Source organism: Leuciscus leuciscus (genome assembly GCF_965113295.1).
Source record: "Leuciscus leuciscus genome assembly, chromosome: 13".
NCBI lineage: Eukaryota > Metazoa > Chordata > Actinopteri > Cypriniformes > Leuciscidae > Leuciscus > Leuciscus leuciscus.
This window is the reverse complement of record NC_138737.1, coordinates 17,933,616-17,958,115: the sequence shown is the minus strand read 5'-3', so window position 1 is coordinate 17,958,115 and position 24,500 is coordinate 17,933,616. Positions and strand designations below refer to the sequence as shown.

The window sequence follows — 24,500 nt, the reverse complement described above, 5'->3', positions numbered from 1 at the left end:
TTTTTTTTTTTTTTTAAGCAGAAGCAGCCAACAAATAACAGATGGCAAATATGAAAACTTTATTCATCAGCCTTCAGACAAACAAGTGTGTTTGTATTTATATTATAATAAAAGTCTTCTCGCACATATATCCATGGTTTTTAAGAAGTGTAATTTTTTTTATGGAGGACAAACTCTTCCGGACAACTTCAGTTTCACCACACAAAGCCTTTTTGTATTTTGCAATGGTGCTGTGCTAACAAAGACCAAAGGCTTGAAAATGCATAGTCTGCAGTTCAATTTGGCATTTCAAATAGTCGGCACATTTGTGAATGTCCACCTCCATCGCCGCTGACTGTTGTGGGAAAAGAGATATGCCACAGTATTGTATCCAAGAAAATACCCTCTTGCGGCGTCCGCACTCCCTTTAAAATGATGGATTATAGTTCGGGAGATTGAATGGTTTCTCTTTAAACTCCAATGCTGCCAGCCACCACTACTTTGTAATATTCATTAAACAGAAGTTGACGAGAATACGGCAATTGTTTCAAACCATGTGGTGTGAAGTAAAACAGAAAGGCATTGTTCTTCCAGAACAAAATAACAAAGGAAAACCTGTTTTGTGATGTGCATGGCACTGAATGCAAAATTTGGATCCATTTATTTTGTGCACAAAGGCACTACGATGAACATAGTGTCCGTCTTTCCTGGATCCACAGCGGACCGTATGTTAAAGCATTGTCCCTTTAACAAGGAGTGTCTTCAAAATATTCTGACTTACAGAACTTGACATGCAGACATACACTTTCCCAACTAAAACAAGCAGGACTTGAAAAGCATGACAACGTTTATTGCTGTCATAGTGGTATTGGATCCTTCAGTTTTCTTCTCATTGTGGATCCTCCTCATTTTGATCTTGGCCAGTATCTTCTACACCTTGTCCATTCCAGGATATCCCATCCTGATCTTCTGGAAGGGGGGCGTAATTCGGATCTTCTTGAGGTGCGTCAAACAAAAATCGACTGCAAAACATGACTGAATAGTTCTGATTTTGTTTGTTTCTTGTGTTAAAGCCAAACAAATGATAAAAGAAAAAACTTCATAGTCATTTATAGTCATACTCACAAAATTCCAGGAGTGGCAAGAAGCTTTCTGCCTCCTGGCTGGTTAGGAAATACATCCTCCAGGAAGTAGTAGATGTGTCCTACACCAATCCCTACACCAATATACACACACACTTAAGTTAGTTTACTATCCAAAGTTTGAGACCAGTCAGATTTTTTTAATCTTTAAAATTAATACTTTTATTCAGCATGTATACTTTAAACTGAATTCAAATTAAATGCTGTTCTTTTGAACCTTCTATTCATCAAAGAATCCTGACAAATGTATCATGCTTTCCAAAAAAAATATGAAGCAGCACAATTGTTTTCAACAGTGATAATAATAAGAAATGTTTCTTGAGCACCAAATCAGCATATTAAAATTATTTCTGAAGGATCATGTGACACTAAAGACTGGAATAATGATGCTGAAAATTCAGCTTTGCCATCACAGAAAAAAAGTTATTAATTAAACAATATGTCTGTTTTCGATCAAATAAATGCAACTGTGGTGAGCTCTTTGTTTTTTTTTTTTTGTTTTTTTTTTGGAAGAGACAAAAACAATAATAGACCCCAAACTATTGAACAGCAATGTATACAGTATATACACATTTATAACAACTTCTGAAGTGTATATGAAGAGTTCAGATGCAAAAGCCTCTAAGTGCCATCTGAAATTTTCTTCTAGAATGATCATTTGTATCAAGCTTGTATATTTAAGTTCAGTAATTTCACTTAAATGCCAATGAAAATTACCTATTAATTGTCATTTAAGTGAAATTACTGAACTTAAATATACAAGCTTGATAAAAATGATCATTCTAGAAGAAAATTTCAGACGGCACTTAGAGGCTTTTGCATCTGAACTCTTCATATACACTTCAACTTCAGCTACATGTATTTCAAGTGAATTATTTAATAATTTTGTTTATGTAAAATGGCATCAAAAGTCATCATGAGTATTTCAGAACAAAAGTTAACATACCCAAAAGATCAATGACAATGGAGTTGCCCAATAACAATGAGAATCCCATGAGCACCCAGGGAAGGAATGGGGCCTGGAAGTTGAGAAGGCCAAAGAAGTTCATGCGGATGTAAGGGTTCCTTCTACTCCAGACATAAACCAGCATGATAGTGAACGCCTGTCCTAAAAAGAACAGGTTGGCAAACAGACCAAAGAGCTATAGATACCGAAGTTAAAGAAATTAGAAGGATGGAAGACTAAACTTCACTCATTACTACAAATAAATAACCTGAAAAGATGAAATGTTCCCATTTTTTAAATTGACATGCCTTCAACCTGTGGAAGTCTATTCTCTCCAAACAAGAAAATAATTGGTCATATTTATGATATAAAAGTCACAATCATAAGATAAAAAGTTTAAATTCTGAGATAAAAATCCATAATCTGAAACTGAGTCATGACATCAAGAGTATTTTGTACGAGTATTTGTGACAATTATGAATTTAAAATAAAAGCACCATAAAGCATCACAAAAGTTGTCCATAAAATGAATCTACTTCTGTGTTTCAGAGGAAAGAAATACACTTCAGTTCTAATGTTTGGGGTGGGTAAGATTTCTTTTTTTAAAGAAATGAGTACTTTCATTCAGCAAGGACACCTTAAATTGACAATAAAGACAACTATAGCATAAGGTTTTGATTTCAAATAAATATGTTCTATTTTAACTTTATATTCATCAAAGAATCCTCGGGGGAAAAAAATTTATCACGGTTTCCACGAAAAAATTGTAAGTAGCACAAAAACATATCACCAACCCCAAACTTTTGAATGGCAGTGTACTACATATAAGTTTCAATTTATTCAACCAACATGATATGTTTTGGTGAAGAGATGCATGCTTGACTGTTCTTAATGTGATGAATGTTGAAGGATACGGTCATAAGAACACCACCGAACAGGAACATGTAGACAAAGTCTGCCGTTCGACCACGGAAGGAGCCTTCCTCCAGCATTCGGCAGTACCGATATCTGCTCAGTTAAGGACAGAAACTCACATGACCTACAGCTGCACAGGAGCCAAACGGCTGTTATGCAAAGCAAACACACTGTGAAACTGAATGTGTTTTTGTGTGCACTTCCTGAACATTTCACAGACAACCAACAGAGAGAAATATTCATATTGATCAAAGAGGATACAGAAAAATCATGTTGAACAAGAAACTGAATCCAAGAGGTCCAAAAAATAAGAAGTTTGTGATCAGTCGCCATACCTACATAAAGCAAGAAACATGAATAGCAAAACAAAAGACTACATACTGTTGTTAAAGTTGTTGTCATGAATGCAGCAATGTTTCAATGATATTTGGGAACTAACCTGGTATTTCTTTAATATCAGGTCAGGGTTAAAATAGAGTTGAAACGGTGTGATTAACTCCAGTTGCTGTAATACACAAAATAATATCAAGAAAGTGATAACCCAGCAAACACAGAACGTTGGCACAACGTTTCATTGGCGGTGGATGTTGTAAATCAAATTTTCAATTGAGGAAGGTGTATGAACGTGTGTATTATTAAGCAATATTTAAAAAGTATATAATTATCTAACCTCTGAGTAATTAAAAATTAACCTCAAAACATAACATGATAAATGGGGGATATCTATATCTAGCATAAAACAAATGAAATTGTCAGGACGTCGTCTCTCAGTTGCTGAATGTCGCGCAACAACGTACAATGTTGCGAGCACGTAGACAGCGACGTTGCCATTGTAGAAATACAACGTGCCACAGACGTTGCCACAACGTAAATGTGTTTGCTGGGAAGAAGGTTTTTTAGTGACCATGAAAAATTAACCTTTGAGTGTGACAAGCAATCCTTCATATAAAACACTCATTTCTAATTATTGTATACATTACATTTTATGACCTCATTGTTGAGAGGCTATTTATATAATATTAACACATTTAAAATGTCAAAAAGTGAAGTTACAGTTAAAGTTAAATAGGCTATTTTTTTCACGAGGATGTTGGTTCTTTAAGCATTTACACTGACATTGAATCTTAACGTGGGGGAAATAACAATTTTGAAGACATATTGACTTACTGTCATCATCAGCATGTGATGATACTATAGTTGTTCAGAAATGTAACACACGGGTTACTTACCACAGCTGCAGTTGTCAGGACGCATGCAGTGGTATATGCTCGCGTCACGGCAGGGATCTGCATGTACTCTTGAGTAACGCTGTTTGCCATAATGTTTCTCCGGCGTATCTAAACTCTTCTGCACACTTTCACTGTGTAGCCTATCCGTAGCTATATCTCACATCACATTTCAATACACTAACAAACAATCGATCGGCTCAGTGTGTATATCATAGGCATCAATAGATGCATGTCCGCGTTTAGTGTAAGCGTCAACTATTTATTCTTAAAGGTTCATAATGTTTGTGTTAGGAAATGAGGGGCGGAGTGAGACATCCAGGCTTCATCAGTCGCTTCAGCACCTCCACGTGTTTATAAGCTAAATTCTCTTGTTCTTCCGTGGACCAATGAGATCGCACGGTTTCGCTGACGTGATGTAATGAACATTGGCGTAAATGTAACTGATGAAAATTGTTTTTTATAAATTGTGAATGAATAGATTATACAAATTATGTTTTGAAAAATGTATAGGCCTATATTTGTTATATGAATAAAACGTTGGCTATTTATATTAATTTTCATGACACTTTGGGCATAACTTTTTCTGCTTGTAGCCTATTTGTTTTCATTTTAAAGGAGTGAATGAATGGATGATAAATTTCAAAGAAATACATTTGCAAATAAAATGACAAATAAAACTATAAATATAATTATGAACAAAACTACAATTATAAACGAGTGGATCACAGAAAGGTTCGGACAAATAAGTGGTCTGGGAATATTTTAATTGTACCAAAATACAACACACATTTTATATAAAAGTATTTACACAGCAAATATGAAAAGCAGAAGAAAATAGTGTAAAAGCTAAAAAACTCGAGAAAATATAGAAGAAGAAAAAATTTACACAGATGATGTGAAAAAAATTCCAAGCTTGTATATATATATAAAAAAAAGGAGATTTAAAACATTGTCAGTGTCCTGCACTGAAGAGTGCCAGTTTGTCTGTCGGTATATTAGTCTAACATACAGTCTCAACATCATAAACAAATGCTTATCTGTCAAGAGTTTGTGTTCTTAAAAAATCGTGTGTGTGTGTGTGTGTGTGTGTGTGTGTGTGTGTGTGTGTGTGTGTGTGTGTGTGTGTGTGTGTGTGTGTGTGTGTGTGTGTGTGTGTGTGTGTGTGTGTGTGTGTGATTAATTAATACAAACTGCACAGTTTAAGATACAGTACAACTTGCAAATAATTGTAAAAACTTCGAGATAAGAGTTACGGACATTGCAACTGATGCAAAGATCCCTGACACATGTTTAGCACCTTATTTAGCACCTTAACAATAGGGTATTTATATCTTCTTACACAGTGGTTGCTTGATATACAACAAATACAGATAGCTGCTCGTGGTTCATAAAGCTCAGATGTGCAAGATTTCCTGAGAAGAAATTAGATTAATCAGACATTTTTGAGGTGAAGTGAAGAGAAATGCTTGGGGGAACAAGAACTTAGGTTACATAGTACACTTTGTCATCATGAAAATGTTGGGAAATTTACACTGTATGCTTCAAACCAGAGTGTGAAAACATGGTGAAAGAGACAGAAATGTTTCCTGAGGGTTTATGGCATGTTACATCCAAAGAAGTCTGCACCAATGTAGCGCGGGTAACCTTCCAAAACCTTACGCTGAACTGGGTCAAACTTCCAGTACTGTCGGCGACTGATGAAGATGGCAAAGCCTGTAGAGTATAAAACAGTTTTACTTGATCTCATGCAAGAAAAAGCATTAATGGGAAACATTTTTGCATTTATTTTACACTGCAATTATAAATTGTAAAGTGAACAAAACAACTTGATTCAAAACAACGGTCACCGACTGCTGCTGCTGAAATATCGCCCTCTTCTGTCAGAGGTCTGTCACACTCACCAATTACAATTGGCAGAGCAGTGACCAAAATGAGAAAATGACCACAGTAAATCAGTAGTATGCTGATTTAAGAAGCTATGAGTGCCTTTATTCTGTGAACGTGACCTGCTGCATCTTTTTGAGTCACTTCGACCCACAAACATATTTTGAGTTTTAAAGTTTTAAAAAAGTCTTAGTATAAATGCAGAAAATGTTTTTTTCTGGGTCAAAGTGACTCAAAATCATTGAAGTAATTTCGTTCAGAATCATACGTCACATATGTTCATGTGTATATGACTGTCTTGAGATGAGGGATGTCCGAAACTGACAAAAATATGGGTATTTTATGCTGTCAAAGCTAGCTTGCTATTGCTTGCCTCTCTGAAATTGACCGTTCGCAAATACCCGCCCCCTTTAGTTACTGTTGCTATGTCCGACAAGCTACGCCACTCCATGTTCTCAAGCAGTGAAAAATACATCGCGGAGCAGAGAGGACACTGACAACGCGCTGACAGACAGGACAGACCAGGTTACTTTTGATGTGAAACAAAGTCTCAACTTTCACATTTGGTAATTTTTAAAAGAAATTTAAACAATAAATACCGTTTTGTGGCTCTTTAATGGGTCTGACAGATCGCTGTAGAGTCTCAATTAAAGCTGCTCATGAACCAATCATCTCTTCCTTCTAGTTAATTTATAGCATCAAATAAACATGAATGAACATAAGGAATGTTGTTTTAACCGTGGAAAGACGTCAGTACACTCAAGTTTTTCAAGTTCAAATCTACAAAGTTAATCTACTAACCCTCCTGACTGCTTTGTCGGACAAAAATGGCGGATTCGGCGGATGGCGGATTATGATAGGTCAGATCGCCTGTCAATCAAACTCCCTGCGAAGGGTAAATTGCCTACCCTACCTTTAATTCAAAACGATTGGTTCAAAACAGCTGATTCATTCAGAGATGATGCAAGTGATTTATAAATGGGTTATTGAATCAGACACTCGATTAATTTAAAAACGCACAAACTTTCAACAAACTTTCTGAACTTATGAGACCTGATTTCTTTCATGATATGTATTAAAAAGGCTGAGCTGGAAGTACCACGATCATCCTGGAAGGCAGCATCAATCTCATCAGGGACGCCCCGCCAGTCCTGCTGAATGCTGCGTGGGAAGGTTGTGTCCACTCTGTTCTCTTGGTGATCCAAACGCCAGTAGTTTCCTGACTCGAAGAAGTATGTACGGGGGCCGTGGTGCTCCTTTAAGCGCAGTGCAGCCTGAATGTGCGGGACAGGGAGGCCTATAGTCTGCAGAGGGTCTGGTCCAGTTATCTTGTGCTCTGCATCAAACACCCAGTAGTTGGAACCTTACACAGGACACAAAGGAAAGAGTTTGTTATAAATATGACTGCATTATTGTATGATTTTCATTCAGTGATTTTAATTCAGTGTAAATATATACATAGGGGCAAACAAGCTTTACAAGATAACAAGTAAACAGACACACCTGGGGAAGATTAATCAACAGGAAAAACTACAAAACTAAAAACATGGTAACAGGAACAGGACACAGGAATGAACACAGAAACAAAGAGAACTAAGAATACACTTCAACATAAAAGTCCTACAAAACACAAGACAAACAATTGGAATTATGACTATTACATTATGTGAAAAATAGTTATTACATTGGAAAATTGTTATCACATTATGAGCTCAAGATTGTATTACATTTTGACAAAATTATTACATTATAAAAAAAATTATTACATTAATAATGTAATACCTATTACATTATGCTTTGTTATTACATTATGAGTTGCTACACTGGGTGATAAAAAAATAACAACAAAATCCTGATATATTTAGCCTTTTGAATGATCAATATTCTAAGATGGCTTAAGAAGATGTTTTTGCCGCAGGAGTTAGCATATTAATCAGTATAAAAATGTACTATATAGCCCTCTAAAGCTTTAAAAGGACAGAATCTCAATAGAATACATGAAAAAGTATTATGAAAAAGTGAATTTAAGACATTCAAGATAAAATTGTCTTGAGTCAGTTACAGGTGCTCCCTCTAATGGTGAAAAATTGAAGTACATTTACAGCATTATAATGTACCCCATGTTTGACTGACTGAACCTATTCTAGTCTAAATGCACTGACTGAATTTCAACCAAATTCTCAATATTGTAAAGATCAGTGAAATTCATTCAGAGAAAGTACCATCTCAGCAACAGTAACAACCTACAGCGTACAATTCTGTTTAGATACTGCACTGCACAACACAAGTGTATGTATCTGTTGTTAGTAGCATTTGTTCTTCATGGTCATGTTTTATCATGCCCTGCATTAGAGGCACAATTCAGGATGCTTCATATATGGGTCAAGGGGAAGTACCGCACCACCAGTCACCATAGATATGTACATAACCAGGCCTGTCTGATCCTGTCCTCCAACCACAAATCACCACAGTCAGCCACCGGTGTTGCACTCACCCACCTTCAAAGAACCAGATATTGCCCTTTTTGTCTTCATAGGCGGCGCCTATTTTCTCTGGAATGCCCCTCCAGTGTCGGGAGGCCAAGGCAGGGTATCCCGCCTGCAGACGGCCCTCCCTGATGCGCCAGGCATAGCTGGCCTTGAAGAAGAACAATTCCCCACGGATTATAGACACAGCATCGAAATCTGTTTGACAAGCGTCAGGCTACAGACAATGACAGCGGGAGAAGAGGAGATGGAATAACGGGAGTGAGAATAAAGGGAGCATATAGATAAACTAATTTACAATACTTCATATTTATAATACAATAACACAATTGTAATACAATAATATTAATAACATTTATTGCCACAAAAAAAGTATAATTATGATCTGTCCCTGGAAAAGAAAATGGAAAAATTGAGCTTAAAGTGAAACACTTACAATGGAGATTAATTATTAATAACATTAATTCTGTTAAAACATTTATTATTTGAGCCGTAGAGCTGTTTAAATCATAATTTTAGGACATTTTAGGGGTTTTAGAGTTTAAGTTGTAAAATTGGATATACCTTCACACAGAAAAGGTTAGTAAATGTTTTTTCACACTAAAATGTGATATGTTAACACAAATTGTTTACATCTTATGTCTATACTAATGAAATAATGAGTATTTTAACATTAACGGATTGGCCCCATTCACTTCTATTTTAAATGCCTCACCATAACCTCCAATATTATGGATATAATTGGTATTTACCACCATAAATACCAATATTTTTGGTAATACACATTATGCTGTTGATGTTGCTGCTGACATTCATTTAATTCTTTTCAATGTTAATAATAATTTCTCAAGTGTAATTGACCGCAGATAAACTGTGAAGCGGGATGATGCGTTCGGCGACTCACTGCACTGGTGATAATCTCATTGGTTTCCATAGGGACTTGGGGCGGGGCTTGCGGTCGGGGGCCGTAGAGGTATTGGATCCCTTTCTTGTCATCCTCACTGAGCTGGAGAGGATAGGAGAAGCTGTAAAATGGGGACATGATGGCCCCAGGCTCCAAAGAATGCTGTAGACCCAGGACATGGCCAAACTCATGTGTTGCCACCTGAAGAAGGTCTGTTCCTGTAGGATGACAAATGAAATTATCCTTTTTTTTTCACACAAATCTGATTTGGTTTTCAAATGTGATCTTAAGGAATGATTGTCATTTTGTTTTTCTAATCTCTTCTGATCCTTCAGTATCTGGTGCTTCTACATCCGTTTCTGTAGTAATAATGTAAAGCCGAGAGGCTTTCAGTGTGGAATGAGAGACATAAAACTAGAAAATTTGCCCCTGCTTATGTCTGTCATGACATCTCACTGAGAAGCTTAACTCAAAGGCTGTTTCCGAAACCGCTCCCTGTCCACTATATGGTGCACTATATCAGGTGTCGGCCATTTTGTAGTGGTGTCCGAATTCTGAGTGAACAACATCATTCCCTACATTCGTTCACTACTTTTACCCACAATCCTCTCTGAATTCGAGTGTACATTCGATGTACACTTGCTGAAGCACTATTTCCCACAATCCAATGCGGAGAGGACCGAGTGCGTTTCGTTCATTTCGTTCACTCCTTGCATATATAGTGCACTCCAATGCCATACACTTGTTGGCAACATTTCATGTTTCGAGCGGTTTCGGACACAGCTAAAATGTATTTTAAGAAACATTACACATTAAAACAAACTTGTATGGTCACACACATCACACCTCAAATGATTAAAAGAAATCAGATTTTAATCGTTGATTGATTTAATCAGTGAAATGTGCTTCATGTTTGAGATTTGTGTCAGAGAAGCAAAAAAAAAAAAAAAAAAATTCTGCTTGTCTGCACAAAGTCTTAAAGCGATTCAGAGATGAATCAGAACTTTAAAGGTCATTTTTATAGGTGTGTTGAAAGCATAATCTATGATACATTCACTGATTTACTGATCCCAAGAATGTTATCTGTATCAGGGCATACAATTTTCCAAGAAAATGGCAGATATTCAGAAGCAGTAAGATGAGGATTTTATCTTTACCACTTACCAAGTTCATTGCCCACCGTCCAGGACTCATCATAGTCAAAATGAATGTCTCCCTCCCGGTGCGTCCTTGGGAAAAAAGCATGAGCCAGGATCCCACCAGGGCCATCAAATGGCAAATTATCACCATGCCAGTACCTAATATAGGATATATAGTAATAATGTAACGTTTTTCCATATATTAATTTCTTTAGTTTTATACCTAAAGACATGCATATGAAAACATGAAATTAAAATGAATATCAGGGGTCAAGAAAAAGCTATTTTATTCTGCTATCTTGAGATTGCATGTCCAGCAGAATGCTACTGTACTATAGTATTTTGTACTACACCACTCTACCAGTTGGTTATTTTTTTTACCAATGCTTTTATTCAGCAAGGATGCATTGATCAGAAGTGACAGTAGAGACATTTATAAGTTTAGCAAAAGTTTTATATTTCGAATATATGCTGTTCTTTTAAACTTTCTATTCCTAATAGAATTCTGAATTGTTTTTATAACGGTTTCCACAAAAATATTACGCAACTGTCTGCAACATTCATAATAATAAGAAATGTTTCTTGAGCAGCAAATCAGCATAATAGAATGATTTCTGATCATGTGACACTGAAGACTGGAGTAATGATGCAGAAAATTCAGCTTTGCCGTCACAGGAATAAATTATATTTTAACATATATTCAAACAGAAAACAGAAAATAGAAATAGAAAACATTTTTCAAAATAATACTATTTTTACTGTATTTCTGATCAGATAAATGCAGCCTTGTTGAGCATTATAGACTTCTTTTAAAAATATAAAAAATTCTTACAGATCCCAAACTTTTGAACAGTAGTGTATGTTATACTGTACTGTATATACCATATTATACTGCACTGTACTATACTGTCTCATCTGTACTTTACTTGTTTTGTACTTTATTATAATGTGCTGTTCTATACTATCTTTTATAGTTATACTGAATACTATTCTAATACTCACTTTATCTTGTAATGCTTGTATTATTGGACACTTTGTTTGCAGGATAAAGTAATCAAAGATGACAAATACATCTATGAAGAGGGTATTTCAGAAATAACTGTAACAGAGAACATGATTTTGCATGGTACAGCATTTATGCCAACTGATGTCACTATGAAGTCTTATTAGTGGTTTAAGAAGATAAAGATGAGCTGGAGACCTAAAGCAAAAATGACAAAATTTTTGTATTTTTGTTGCATAGTGAAAGGTGTTTGTTTTTTTTACCTTGTGAAGTCAATGACTATGTCGGCCTCTTGGTTGCTAACCTCAGTAAAGGTGAGAGGTGTGACATCACTCCAGACCTTGAGAGCTTCCTGTAAAACTCGCCTCACTTTCTCCTCGCTCATCTGCCACGGGAAGCGCTGGATTCTGAACACAGAATTTGAGAAATGCTCAAAGTTTATCAACAAAAAACATGTGATCACTTTTGCTCCTGCATAAACACATTGTGTTTCAGACCACCGGTCTTTCACTGCTGGACCACCAACCGACACAAACCCACATCAGAGACCACCAGTGATTCGTCTTTATTATTCATCACCATAGGCATCTGTCTGGTGAGCATGTCACATGACCTCATAATGTGCTCTGATTGGTTATTTTATGAGCATAATGAAACTGCGGTTGTAGTGGTATTATGTGTGCAGCTTTATGACCCAGTTCTCACCAGGAATCATGTAACTTCAGACACCGTATCATATCAGACTGTTCTTTATCTTCACTAACAATTTGTGCAAAACATTTCATTATAGTCCTGCACACAAATGTGAGCACTTAATTGAGCATTCTTCAAATGTTTGTGTTGAACAGCAGTAATAATTTGTGTAGCTCAAGTTAACAGGAACTTATAAAAGCTGTTTCTACTTGTATCGGAGATTATTTAGAAATGCGCATTTTAATAAAGGAAGCCAAGCTTTATCATTGGGCCCACACACCTGTCTGTGTCATGGAATGTGTCTCGATTCATTCAGCCCCTCCGGCTTAGAATTTCTGATACTATTTTTTTTATGCTTGTGTTCTTGTGTTTATGCTTTTCCCATTTCTGGGGTTCTCAGAAGCGCAAGTCTTCATAGTTTGGTAAACTTCTATAGCAGTGAATGGAAACTACAACAAATATATTTTTGTGTTCTTATATGCTCCAATATAGCAAAAGAAAAAATTCACAATAGCATTACTATGACTATATTGTAACACGTATATTCTATTATGTTCAGTTTGAGTCTTGTTTTCTTTGTTTCTGTTTCCTGCCTGCCCGAGTTCTTGTTAGTCTCCTTGATTAGTCATTCTTTTCAGCTGTTTCCTAATTAGATCCCTTTGTTCCATGTATTTAAGTTCCATGAGTGTTTGTGATTAAAGTTTATTTTGATTCTCCTTCGTTGTGTGAATTATATTCACAATCAAAACCATTATGTGTATATATATATTAAAATACACACACACACACACACACACACACACACACACACACACACACACACACACACACACACACACACACACACACACACACATATATATATATATATATACATATATACTATATTTCAATGTAAACATCTAGTTTATCTTATACTATCCCATTCTAATCCACATTGTACATACCCTTCTACTATTCAGCCATAAAACTGTTACACAAAGAACAATCCAGAGCGACACGATCATAGAAAGAAAACAGTGTATACATCTTCCACCGGATACATCCACACTGTGCTGCTTGTGAATAGATTCTTGTACAAATGTGGCTGATTACTTTCTTTTTCAAAGACGGGCCTTTTCTCCCTCACAGGTCTGACTATAATGCCCCTGCATTCCTCCACACAAACTCTCTGCTTAGGTTTGATCAGAACAGAGATTGAAAGTGATATCAGCGCACAAACATCACTATTAATTCAGATATTGAAAAAATTGGGGAAATGACTATTTTGTTGAAAACAAAAAGGCTCTGAGACACTCCCTGCATCCCAATGCCCATACTATCCATCCTAAATAGTATGTGAGATTAGAATAAGAGTGTCCCAAAGCATTGTATGTTGAAAAGAGTATGTAAAAAGTCCCCGGTACTATTTCCGGTAGATTTTCGAAGTGTGGATCCGTGCTCACTCTAAAGGCTAATATTGGCCAAAACCCATTGCGCTTTGGAGGAGGAACTACAAACACAAGCAAAAAGTGTTAAAAAACTACGAAGAATGGTGGATATGCACGGCTGACGGTGAGAGGTTTAGGTAAAGGTTTGAGTGAGTTTAACCTGATACCTTTTTTTATTATTTTTTATTATGTTATCCTTGTTATATTTCATCTGCAATAACAATGTGGACTTTTATCAAGATCCGGTTTGCCATTAACTTTTAAATGCATCATTATGCATTTATATGAGATGCGACAGAGAGAAACTGTTAAAGACGTAATTGTATTATATTATATATTTAATTTAATATTACAATAATAATATAACAATAATAATTGTGTGTTTTATATAATAATGAGTATTATTATTATTATTTTATACTTGGCAAATGCTTTTATCCAAAGCGACAGGAGCAAAAGCAATTTCTCACAGACCCAACAATATTCATTGTATACAATTCTATAAAGCTATCAGGATTATTATTATTATGATGATGATGATTATTATTGTTGTTGTTAAATAATAAATTATAAAACATGTAATACAATTTTTTAAGGGATTGCAACCAATATGGGATCACTGTTATTTTAGTATCCCTGACTGAGATACTTTTATAGTTTTTATTTCATTTTGGTTCAAGTTTTAGTAATTTTGTTGTCATTGTCATTTTTAAATTTTTTATTTGTATATGTCAATATAGTTTAATTTCAGTAAAACTTTAATTTCAGTTTAAGTTTGAGTTATTTTTTGTATCAAGTTGAACTAAATTAAAGGAATAAATGTTGCCATTAAAGTTTTATATATTTTATTTCCGGTAACATGTATTTTAGTTAACTATAATAAAACTATACTAATCCTGGATGCAACATGCCCCCACAAACTTTTAATCACTTGTTATTATTTATCTATTATTGATGTTATTATGGAGTGAATGGAATAACAGGTAGGTCTAAAGCGCCTACTGAATATTAATGAAATCATACAATTAATATCCATGATGTTAATAATTATGCCTTTCACAGCTTTCATAATATATATATATATATATATATATATATATATATATATATATATTTAAAAAATGTAGTTTTCTTGTACACCTTACTTGTAAGTGAGGCCAGTTTTTGGCCAGCGTCCTCCAAAAATCACAAAGCGTTTCTGTCGGGGGTTCCTGCTGAGATGCACCTCTCTCTGGTCAGGGTAGTCTGGGACGCCACAGCGCAGTGGACCTACACCCCCAGAGCTGTTCCTGAGCGGCTCACCCTTTGCTTGAGGTTTAAAGGTGTCCTGAGGGTGGTGGAGATGGACCCTGTCTCTCTTCTTCTCAGAGAGCGAATGAGGAATCTGTGGCAAACTCTGTTATGGAAAGATGGAAGACCTGCATGAACTTAATGTGGTAATGGACAACAATGGAGAGTGTGTTGTAATGCTCTTGTGAGAGTAAGTGAAGTTTAACGCAAGCTCAATGAATTGAATAAAGCAGAAACTACTGTTAAAGAATTTGGGGTTAGTACGATTTTTTTTTTAAAAGAAATGAATACTTTCATTCAGCAAGGATGCATTAAATCGATCAAAAGTGACAGTAAAAACATTTATAATGTTACAAAAGATTTCTAAATAAATAATCTAAATAATCTAGATATTTAATCTAAATAAATACAAAGAATCCTTTTGTTTCCACAAAAGCAGCCCATCTTTTTTCAACATTGATAATAATAATAAATGTTTCTTGAGCACCAAATCAGCATTGATTTCTGAAGGATCATGTGACAAAAATTCACAGGAATAAATTACAAAAAAGTTATTTTAAATTTGTCATAACATGAGTATTACTGTTTTTACTGTATTTGTGATCAAATAAATGCAGCATTGGTGAGCATAAGATACTTTTTTCAAAAACATTTAAAAATATTACCGACCCCAAACTATTGAACGGTAGTGTACTATCTGTATATATATACAGTGTGTATATATATATATATATATATATATATAAAAAATAAAAAAATTGTTACATACTGACCCCTTTGGCAAGGAAACAGTTCATGATAAAAAACATAAACTATGTTAAGGAACATTAAATAAAAACAAACAAGACCTAATCTGATACAAAAAGAAAAATCATGTTTTTCCCATGGTTGATGCTGTTTACTAACTGTGAGATATGACTGCGGATGGACTGCTTAGTGTCCCTAAACATACTTTGGAGGAAATGGCTGTTCATTAACATGGGCGTTAAAGACAGAGAAGAATGCCTTGGGCAGCACTGTGGTGCTTTTAGCCAGAATTTTTTAGGCATTTACAGAGGTTTTAAACTTCAGGATGTTTCAGCTTTCATTTACAGTCTTGCCTTTTACCCACTTTTACCAACCCCAGATGTCTAAATACTTACATAAAATCATAAGAACCAAAATGTATTTCAGAAAGTGAAAAATGTTACAATTTGAAGATTTTAAGTTTTTACAATGTGACTTTTATGTTATCATTATGTCTTCCTTTGGACTAGAAGAAAAAGCATAGTCCTGACAAGATTGTTGGCGCCCTTGTTTTTTTCCCCCGACTGCTTTACAACATATTATAAAATGTTTAGGACGTTTGCAAAAAAACGGCAAACAGGCTAAACGTTTTCCCCTCTATGACCCTGTGTCTCTCTCCCAGGGACGGAGGCTCATCGGTGACTCCTCATGCGTGAGCAAGAGCTGCTATATTGGAGACAATGCCCAGCAGGAACTATGGAATGTGCCCTGGTCTCTGAGCGAGACTTTCTATCAGCACACTGATTTCAAACATGTGCACAGACAGTTCAGGTTCATTATGCTCTTTGTGTTTTGGATTAAGTTGCAGGTATTGCTTACTGTATACTTAATACACTTACGGGTCAATGATAAATAAGGGTGTCCACAATAAAGAAACATTCTAGTTTAAAATGCATATGTCAAGTTCTTAGAAATGTATGTATGTTGCTTTCACAAAATACACCTACAGCTCATGAAACGTCTATATTCACAGACATATTCTTCTATCTAAATATTCTTCTTCTAATAATATTCTAAAAGTGTATGTCTTTTTTCATTTAAAATATTTACGCTAAGCACTTACCCTCAATCAAATGTCATGGACCAAACTGGCTACAAAGTAAAATTCAAAGCAGATGCTTGGTTAAATTGATTATTTTCTCAGTTGTTTATCTCATCATAACATCTGACAGCATCATGACTCCTGACCTATCAGTGGGAGAGATCGGACATTATCCTGGAATAACGCACATTCCACATCTGGCACACTGCATTGTTCATTTACAATGCATGTTTTTAGAACTCCAGTTCAAAGTTTATGTGTATGATCCACTTCTCAAAAATGGAGGGCGAGTTAGGACACATTTGACTATACTATGCAGGGGGGAATGAAGTCAACACAATAGGTTGTTTTTTCATGTGTGTGAGTGTGTGTGTAATCTAAAGAGAAAGCTTTGCCCAAGGTGCCTTGATGTTCTGCCAAAACACAATCCCCAATGTGTAAGCAGTTTATTTCATTAAATGTCCGAAGAGATTAAAGCAACAAAATTGCACTTTATATACACAAAATGGAAACCAAGCGGCCATAGAAAGGAATGCTATGGGTTTACTGCAGTTAATGGAAGTAAGATCAGAGTGAATTTTGAAATATGTGTGAGAATGTAGCTGTCCACTTTTATCAACTCTGTTTAAATGAACCGTCTGACCCTAGAGCTACTGAAAATACCTTTTAGAGTGGGATCAGAATTCTGGGTCAGTGGTTAATGGGTTCACAGACATCAGACAGGGAGAAAAAAACTTGTCTCAGAGAGTTTGAAAGCTAGCCAACAATGCTTTCTGATTCATTTTTTAATGCTGGAAATATTTCGAGTCAGCATTTTGCCTGTATAGTTCGACTTAATTCATGTTTCAGATACGCCCCCCAGACAAAGCCAAGTTATAAATGCTCCTGTCTCCTTTCATGTGTGGTTCGATTTGCCAGTGGAGGTCTGTGCTTGAGCCTCACTCCCATAGAACACAGCCTGTCTCTGCCAAGAGCTCCCACGTCCCCCCGCCTCTCTCCTGTGTTCACACGTGCTTTCAGCACAGGGGAAATCCTGATAAGAGGACCTGACATGGTGCATCTGAGTGCATCTTGTTTGCCCCTATGTGCTGTTTCCCAGAACTATGCCCTAGATTACTGCAAAACACCAGCAGAGATCCAGAATCACCAAATCAAGGGTTAATGATAGCTGAACTCAGAAACCTTTGTTGAGGAAGATTGATAAGATAGAGTGATATTGTGTGAATATGGGACCATTATGTATAAAAATTCAAGTTCTTGTATTGCATAATGGATTAATTGTTAGGATTTTTCTCATTGCTTTCAACTAACTGAAAGTACAAGCCACTTTCAGTAGTAAAACAGTGATTTAAGGCTAATACTTTAAAGTGATTCAAGCCCTAAGTTTAAACCCAAAATGACCAAAAAAATTTATTTTTTCCACCATTCTATTTATGCAACCACTGGAAGACGTAGGAGTGTTTGGGAAAAATGTTTGGAAACAATTATTATTTTTATCAGTTTGATGACTAGTAATGCAAAAATCCCACACTTCACATTTAACTCATAAAGCAAGATTATTTCACGAACAACTGAGTCGGTCTCCTTAAAAGATAACTACTTTAAGTAAAAATTAAGGTAAAAGGACCATGGTGTATGTTGGAATATGTATGATTTAGTATATTTACACATTTATCAAAAGTACTTAAATGAGCCTCTTGACCCTATAAATACTTTTTGGATGGTTAGAGTGCAGGATCAAAGATATGAGTTACTGTCCATCTGGTTTACAGACATCAGACAGGGAGAGAAAAAGAAAAGCTAATCCTTACACCAACATATCACAACTCTTCATGGCAAGATAAATGAAGCTTTAAAGGATTACCATTTGAACAAATATTCACAGGTAAATCCCCAAGAAGCTGCAGCTGACTTTGGGAGTGATGAGCGGTCCAGTGCAGGACTAAAGGAGACTTTCATGTAGCTTTCAGTGATAAGCTCCCAGATACTGTTTATGCACCAGTGCTCATGTTAAACTTTATCCCCAGCAGCTCAGTCCTCTATATCTACCAGCTGTAGTAAATGTTTCAAAGTTTGGGTCAATGCTTGAAGGATTTTGGCACCTGGTTTATTCACATAAACCTATTTTCTCCCTCCCACACACACACATATTCCTGCTCTGGCACATTCAGGAAGTCATGAAACTGATATCACGCTTTCCTTGAATGACCCTGACAAAATCACAGCAGGGGTATTTTCCCAATAAGTTAAGGTGAGTGAGCCTTATAATCTTGACTAATATACGTAAACCACAATTGTGATGGAAATGCTGTTTGGTTTGCAGGTGATTTCACTTACACTTCAGAGGCTGTGTTACAGAAACTTATAATTCTACAATATGTAACTTTTGGCCCTCCAGTGGTTTGTTTTTGTAATTTTGTGAGTTTGGCTTCATCTCTGCTATTCTAAGCGGATGATGGTTTGCGGTGTACCCTTGGTTGCAGGTGATTTTATGAGAGCGAAAGTCATTAAATTACATTAAATTGTGACATCAAAACTCCCCGGCTTTCTTCACAAAAAAATAAGTCTTTAAGCCACTACCACAAGTCTACTGCACAATACACACACTATAGGAGCCGGACCGGACAAATATTTTCTTAATTTACAGACGTAAACACTCACTGACAGAAATTGCATAATTTCCCATGTAGTTTTAAGTTAAGATGGAGATCATTTCAAGATGACCAAACAGATAAGGTTCTGATTTACATTTCTGTAATACACAGTATCTAATGTGATCATACATAAAACTTCCCTGAAAAACCTTGCACCAAATTGAGGCTTAATTTTTCCCCAAAAAATTTAATTAACACAATATATTACATAAGCACCAACAGACCCAATAAAACTGCTCTTAAATAGCACACTCCCAGTAGGCTACAAAATAATCGTAACAGGAACAAGGACAGTGCGGTTTCTCTGAGCAGGCTATCACATTCCCTAAATTCTCTCTACAGTAGACTATGCATCTGTGTGTGAGAGAGAGGGAGTGTGTGTCCCTCCAGATGGCACAGAAACACAAACTTGCCCATGCCTGCACAATCCCTCGCTCTTTTGTCATCGCCGAGGGAACAAACTGACAGCATTATATATAAATTTTACACCTGAGTCATCAAAAACACAACACTAAAAAGCAATTCTTCAGTACTTATGATCACAGGTTGATCAGGTCATTGTAATAAGCAAACAAACACTTCAAATATGGGGCATAAATAGAAATTAGGTAATTTTTGTTGATTGGGTAATTTTATTAAGCAAGCAAACACTTCAAATGTATGGCACAGTAAGGTTGTTAGTATATTTTAAATTGATGCAAAATACAGCATTTAGTGGCAGTTAAACAGTTAAATGAAACAAACTTGCTCTCATAAGCATTCTTTACTAATCCTGAATCATAAAACGTTAACAATCCCAGATGAAAATAACAGGTTCTGGCTCGTAATTGTAGAGGCTTCAGACGACGTTTTACAATTTATGATTTATGATGATTATGTATAATAAGCCAATATGCGAGTCTGGAAACAAGCCAAATCTCAACAAATTTAGCTTTGTTAATGTTGCCCTATTTGTCATATTACATGAAAGTAAAATAAAAAGCATATTATTAGACTTTTTCAAGTAAAACTCAAACTTTAAAACTTAGTGGCAAGTTACAACGGTAAAACGTAAAATAAATTAACAGCAGCCTACAGGTTTTCAAGAGCTGGAACGAAACAATACATCAAATGTATGAAATAAGAGTACTGGCATTAATAAACTCACCGGGGGCTCTTTGTGCTTCATCAGTCCTCGCCCCCCATGCAAAGGCATGCATCTCACGGTCAGGAGCACATGTAGAGCGAAAGCGCCTGACAGAAGCCCGGAGACCCGCATCCTCCTCCTGTATCCTCGAGCTCCACTGCTGGAAGTGGAAATGCGATGGGAGGTAGCGGTGCAAACAACTCGCGCAATGCCTGTGCGACTGCTGCTGCGGAGACTGCAGTTATTTATATGCAATGATGTCTTTGTTCTCTTTCCTCAAATACACCGGCTTTTTTTCTTATGGGCCGGAGTGACAATATTGCCCTGTCTCACCACGTGACTTTTAACTCTTGCCTCTGAAGAGAGCTGATCAATAGCCTGCAGCCTAATCTAGTGCATACGAAAACTCCCTAATTCGGTCAGATTTGGATAACTTCCAAATGTAGTTTCCACTAGACCTGCCTGCGTGTTCTCTAAATGTGTAACATTTTAGGGAAAGACTCATATTTTTGATGTAGATAGGCTATCTAAGATTTACAGGGGAAGAAACTGTAGAATAATCTATTTGGTTAGCGCTATATTGTAGCCTAAATAACATTTGTGCAATACATACAAAGGCGCATTTGATTTGATTCTCCTCTTAACCACTAGATGGCACAAAAAATTGCCGCAGCACTTTCCTAAACATCCGCGTTTTTACGATGCACATGGAAATGTGGCTGATCCTTGACACAATCGTGGGCAGCGATGCAAATTGATTGTAAAGTAGACTAATTATTTTCTATTTTGTGCTTGTAAACATTCTCAGCTCTATGGAGTCCTGGCCGTTATTTCAAAATTGCAAGCAGTTATGCAGAATAAAATGATGACAAGGGAATTAAACTATGGAAGGGCGATTCAGCGTGTGGCATCCTTTACATCAACACACAAACCCATGATGGTCACACACACACACACTCCAACCACATAGGTTAAGTAGCTTAACGAATGATACACTCCCAGCCTATAACAGGGTGAGGGGCTGACCCAACGGTAACACTCTGAGAAAGAGAAAAGAGACACTTAAAGAGAAAACACAAATTAACTAGTAAAGCATATTATAACAGTATACACACACTAGCAAGCGTTTAACGCATGCAAGCACCAAACTGATGAATAAGCAAGTGACATCTGTCACTAATGTAAAGCGACAAAACAAGCACACAAACAACTCAAGCATTTTTGCTAAGGCTGGGTATAAATGCTAAATACTCCAATCAAAGCAGCCGAGCCAGTGCATATTCTAGGTCTAGAGTAGGTCGGGTCTGCTCTAGGTAGGCCTACCTAGTCTATACCAGACAGAGTTGAAACCACACAGAGCTCACAGAGAAGGGTGTGGCCAGTCGTTGCAAACAGCCATAAAATGATCAGCTTACATATCCTGCACAAACCAAACATGTGGTGCAAAAGAGGGAATCTCAAGGTTGTAAAATCTAGCAAAGTTGTTCTAAGACCAACCTGCCATCGAACAAATGTCCTGAATCGACATCCCTTTATTCCAAGCCCATGAAGAGGCAAGTCTCATTTTAGAAGCATATGCCAACGCTATCGCTTCCACAATCCAATGAGACAAGCGCTCTTTCGAAAGTGGCAGACCTTTACAGCAACCTCTGAAACAGACAAACAGCTGCTTTGACAGTCTAAAATGACTAGACCTGTCCACATACGCATGCAAAGCACAAACAGGGCATAAAGGATGTGGGACAGGCATGGTCTCCTGAGGAGCAAATGCTTGAGCTTTATAACCTGTGCTCTAAACGGCGTAGACAACACTTTGGGCACATATCCACGTCTGGGTGTAAGTCCATACAAGCCGTGTCAGTATAGAGAGCATGTCTTGAATGAGAGCACTTTCAGCTCCATAGCATGCAGCGGTTCAAAAGGTGGCTCGGAAAGTGCGCTAGCACCAAAGACAAATCCAGGCAGGTACTAGGTTAGGTAACAGCCGTCTCGCTCCTCTCAGAAACCCTGTCACCAAACTGTGATTACCTACTGGGCGACAATCAATGGGTGACAATCAATGAAATGGCTGCCACATACACCCTTTAGAGTGGATGGTGTGCCCCCATTATCCAAACAGTCCTGTAGAAACAACATAATAACAGACATAGCTGGTCAATGGGTCCTCATTTTTCGCCATTTTTCGGGGCTCTCGACCCTTTGTGGCACATTCAATGCCTACTCCTTGAACTGACCTGCCAGACATGCAGGTCCTATAGCTCTGGTCTGGGGTGCTATATAGTGCCCATCGCTTGAGACAGCAGGTGCCTCCATAACAGTATCAGCCATGGGGGAGCCATTAGGCCAGTTCGGCGCAACCAGCAGCACAAGGTTGTCTCCTTTTCCTCCCTGATCTTTTGTAGCACCAGTGGCATGATCTTGACTGGGGCAAAGGCATATTTGCCTTTCTGCCTTGGCTGGCGGAACATTTCCTTTTGTGGGGGGTCAGGAACCTCCTATTGATACGGGCAGTCCATGTTCCTGGCCATCTGAATTGTGGCGTGGACATGCTGTCAGGGAGTGGCACATTTCACGGACAATGGAGGCTACATCCTCAGACAGTCTAGATGATTTGGAGCCTGTTTGTAGAAGCGCAGATCGAATTGTTCACCTCGGTGAACAACGCGATTTGCTCGCTGTCGATTTTTAACAACTGGCAAGGGAACAGGTGGGTGCAACACAGCAAGGTGAACTCTTTTGCTTGCCGGTTCGCTGTCTACGTTGTAAGATGGTCTCCTCCTCTGACCACTCCCATCAAGAACGCGGCTGAAGCTCAGATACTGGCTTACTTGGGTGGAGCCCCTGCCTCTTATGGCGCTTTTCCACTGGGTGGTACGACTCGGCTCGGCACGAAACGGGGTTTGGGCTTTGCGGAACTTCCCCGAAAAACAACCCACAGAGTCACCAAAGAGGCCATGGGGACTTATGAGCGTGCCCAGTAACTGCACCTTCTCTGAGTTCCTCATCTCCATCAGTGTCAGCCATAAGTTATGCTGAAGGACCAACAGGCTGCCCATACAGTGCTCAGTCGTGCTCAGCACAGTGCTCATCGATGGAGATTACTTTTACCCACAAGCAGACGGGCCCAGGTGAGCTGCCTCCTTGACGACTGGTGGTTTGGTGTATCCCAAGCGGTCAGCTCCGTCGAAAGAAGAGAGGAGATGCAATCCCGCTGTGTGAGCTCGGGCCGAGTAAGGGAAATGCCAGGACAGTGAGATCTCATCCTAGATGGAGGGTTTTCAGTCACCTCACTACAAGGAGGCCTACTGCATGTGGCTGCCTCGGCTTTTCCTTCTGAGGCTCGATGGCAACGGAAGGTGGAGGCGAGGAGGCAGCCCGTGCACAGTTCAGGATGGTAGAACTCCTTCCACGGAGGGTTCTAACCATCATTTTCTCACAGAAAGAACAGTCAGGCCTATCCAGCACTGCCTCTGCATGAGCACAACCCAAGCAGAGTACACAAATACATGCATCATGCGCATCGGGGAGCTCAATAGGTCCACTGCACGCACAACACTCCTTGATAGACATTGTGTCTCTGCTGGATCGCAGAAGGGGAACAGCAAGTGAATGTGGCGTCCTCTTAGAGTGTTGTCAACAGCAAGAAGCAATCCAATGCTTGTTTCTTGAAGGAGAAAGGTATCTGAGGCAATGCCAATGAGCGCTAAGCTATATAGTGAAAGGCTCAGCCCCTCACTTGTGTACACAAATGCCATTGGCCAGTAATTTTTACTTGCGCAATACATTCAGGCTTTGGTATTCGACGGAGGAGGGGGGTGCCCTATAGCGTTAGCACGCAATGTCGAGAGACCG

General features: G+C 37.7%; 2 protein-coding genes across 2 annotated transcripts; both read right to left on the bottom strand.

The window, feature by feature from the left end:
• Positions 1-40: 40 nt before the first annotated feature.
• derl3 (derlin 3) lies at positions 41-4,558 on the bottom strand. The gene is made up of 7 exons (XM_082189101.1): positions 4,212-4,558; positions 3,422-3,487; positions 3,244-3,317; positions 2,982-3,075; positions 2,068-2,263; positions 1,105-1,195; positions 41-1,001 (listed from the first exon to the last, which is right to left on the bottom strand). Exons 1-7 carry the CDS (start codon positions 4,299-4,301, stop codon positions 869-871), a joined length of 744 nt encoding a protein of 247 aa, XP_082045227.1. The 5' UTR covers positions 4,302-4,558; the 3' UTR covers positions 41-868.
• A 732-nt stretch (positions 4,559-5,290) lies between these two features.
• mmp11a (matrix metallopeptidase 11a) lies at positions 5,291-20,977 on the bottom strand. The gene is made up of 8 exons (XM_082189097.1): positions 20,670-20,977; positions 14,896-15,146; positions 11,891-12,034; positions 10,650-10,783; positions 9,486-9,703; positions 8,594-8,798; positions 7,195-7,458; positions 5,291-5,924 (listed from the first exon to the last, which is right to left on the bottom strand). The coding sequence occupies exons 1-8, from the start codon at positions 20,778-20,780 to the stop codon at positions 5,806-5,808; spliced, it is 1,446 nt and encodes a 481-aa protein (XP_082045223.1). The 5' UTR covers positions 20,781-20,977; the 3' UTR covers positions 5,291-5,805.
• Positions 20,978-24,500: the final 3,523 nt, after the last annotated feature.

Coding starts and splice junctions, on each gene's coding strand:
- derl3 (XM_082189101.1), bottom strand. CDS start 4,301: ATGGCAAACAGCGTTACTCAAGAGTACATGCAGATCCCTGCCGTGACG. Junction 3,318..3,421: donor TGATATTAAAGAAATACCAG/GTTAGTTCCCAA, acceptor TGCTTTATGTAG/GTATGGCGACTGATCACAAA. Junction 3,076..3,243: donor TTGTTCAACATGATTTTTCT/GTATCCTCTTTG, acceptor TTAACTGAGCAG/ATATCGGTACTGCCGAATGC.
- mmp11a (XM_082189097.1), bottom strand. CDS start 20,780: ATGCGGGTCTCCGGGCTTCTGTCAGGCGCTTTCGCTCTACATGTGCTC. Junction 15,147..20,669: donor TGAAGCACAAAGAGCCCCCG/GTGAGTTTATTA, acceptor TTTCCATAACAG/AGTTTGCCACAGATTCCTCA. Junction 5,925..7,194: donor TGCCTTCCAGGATGATCGTG/GTACTTCCAGCT, acceptor TATACTCTACAG/GCTTTGCCATCTTCATCAGT.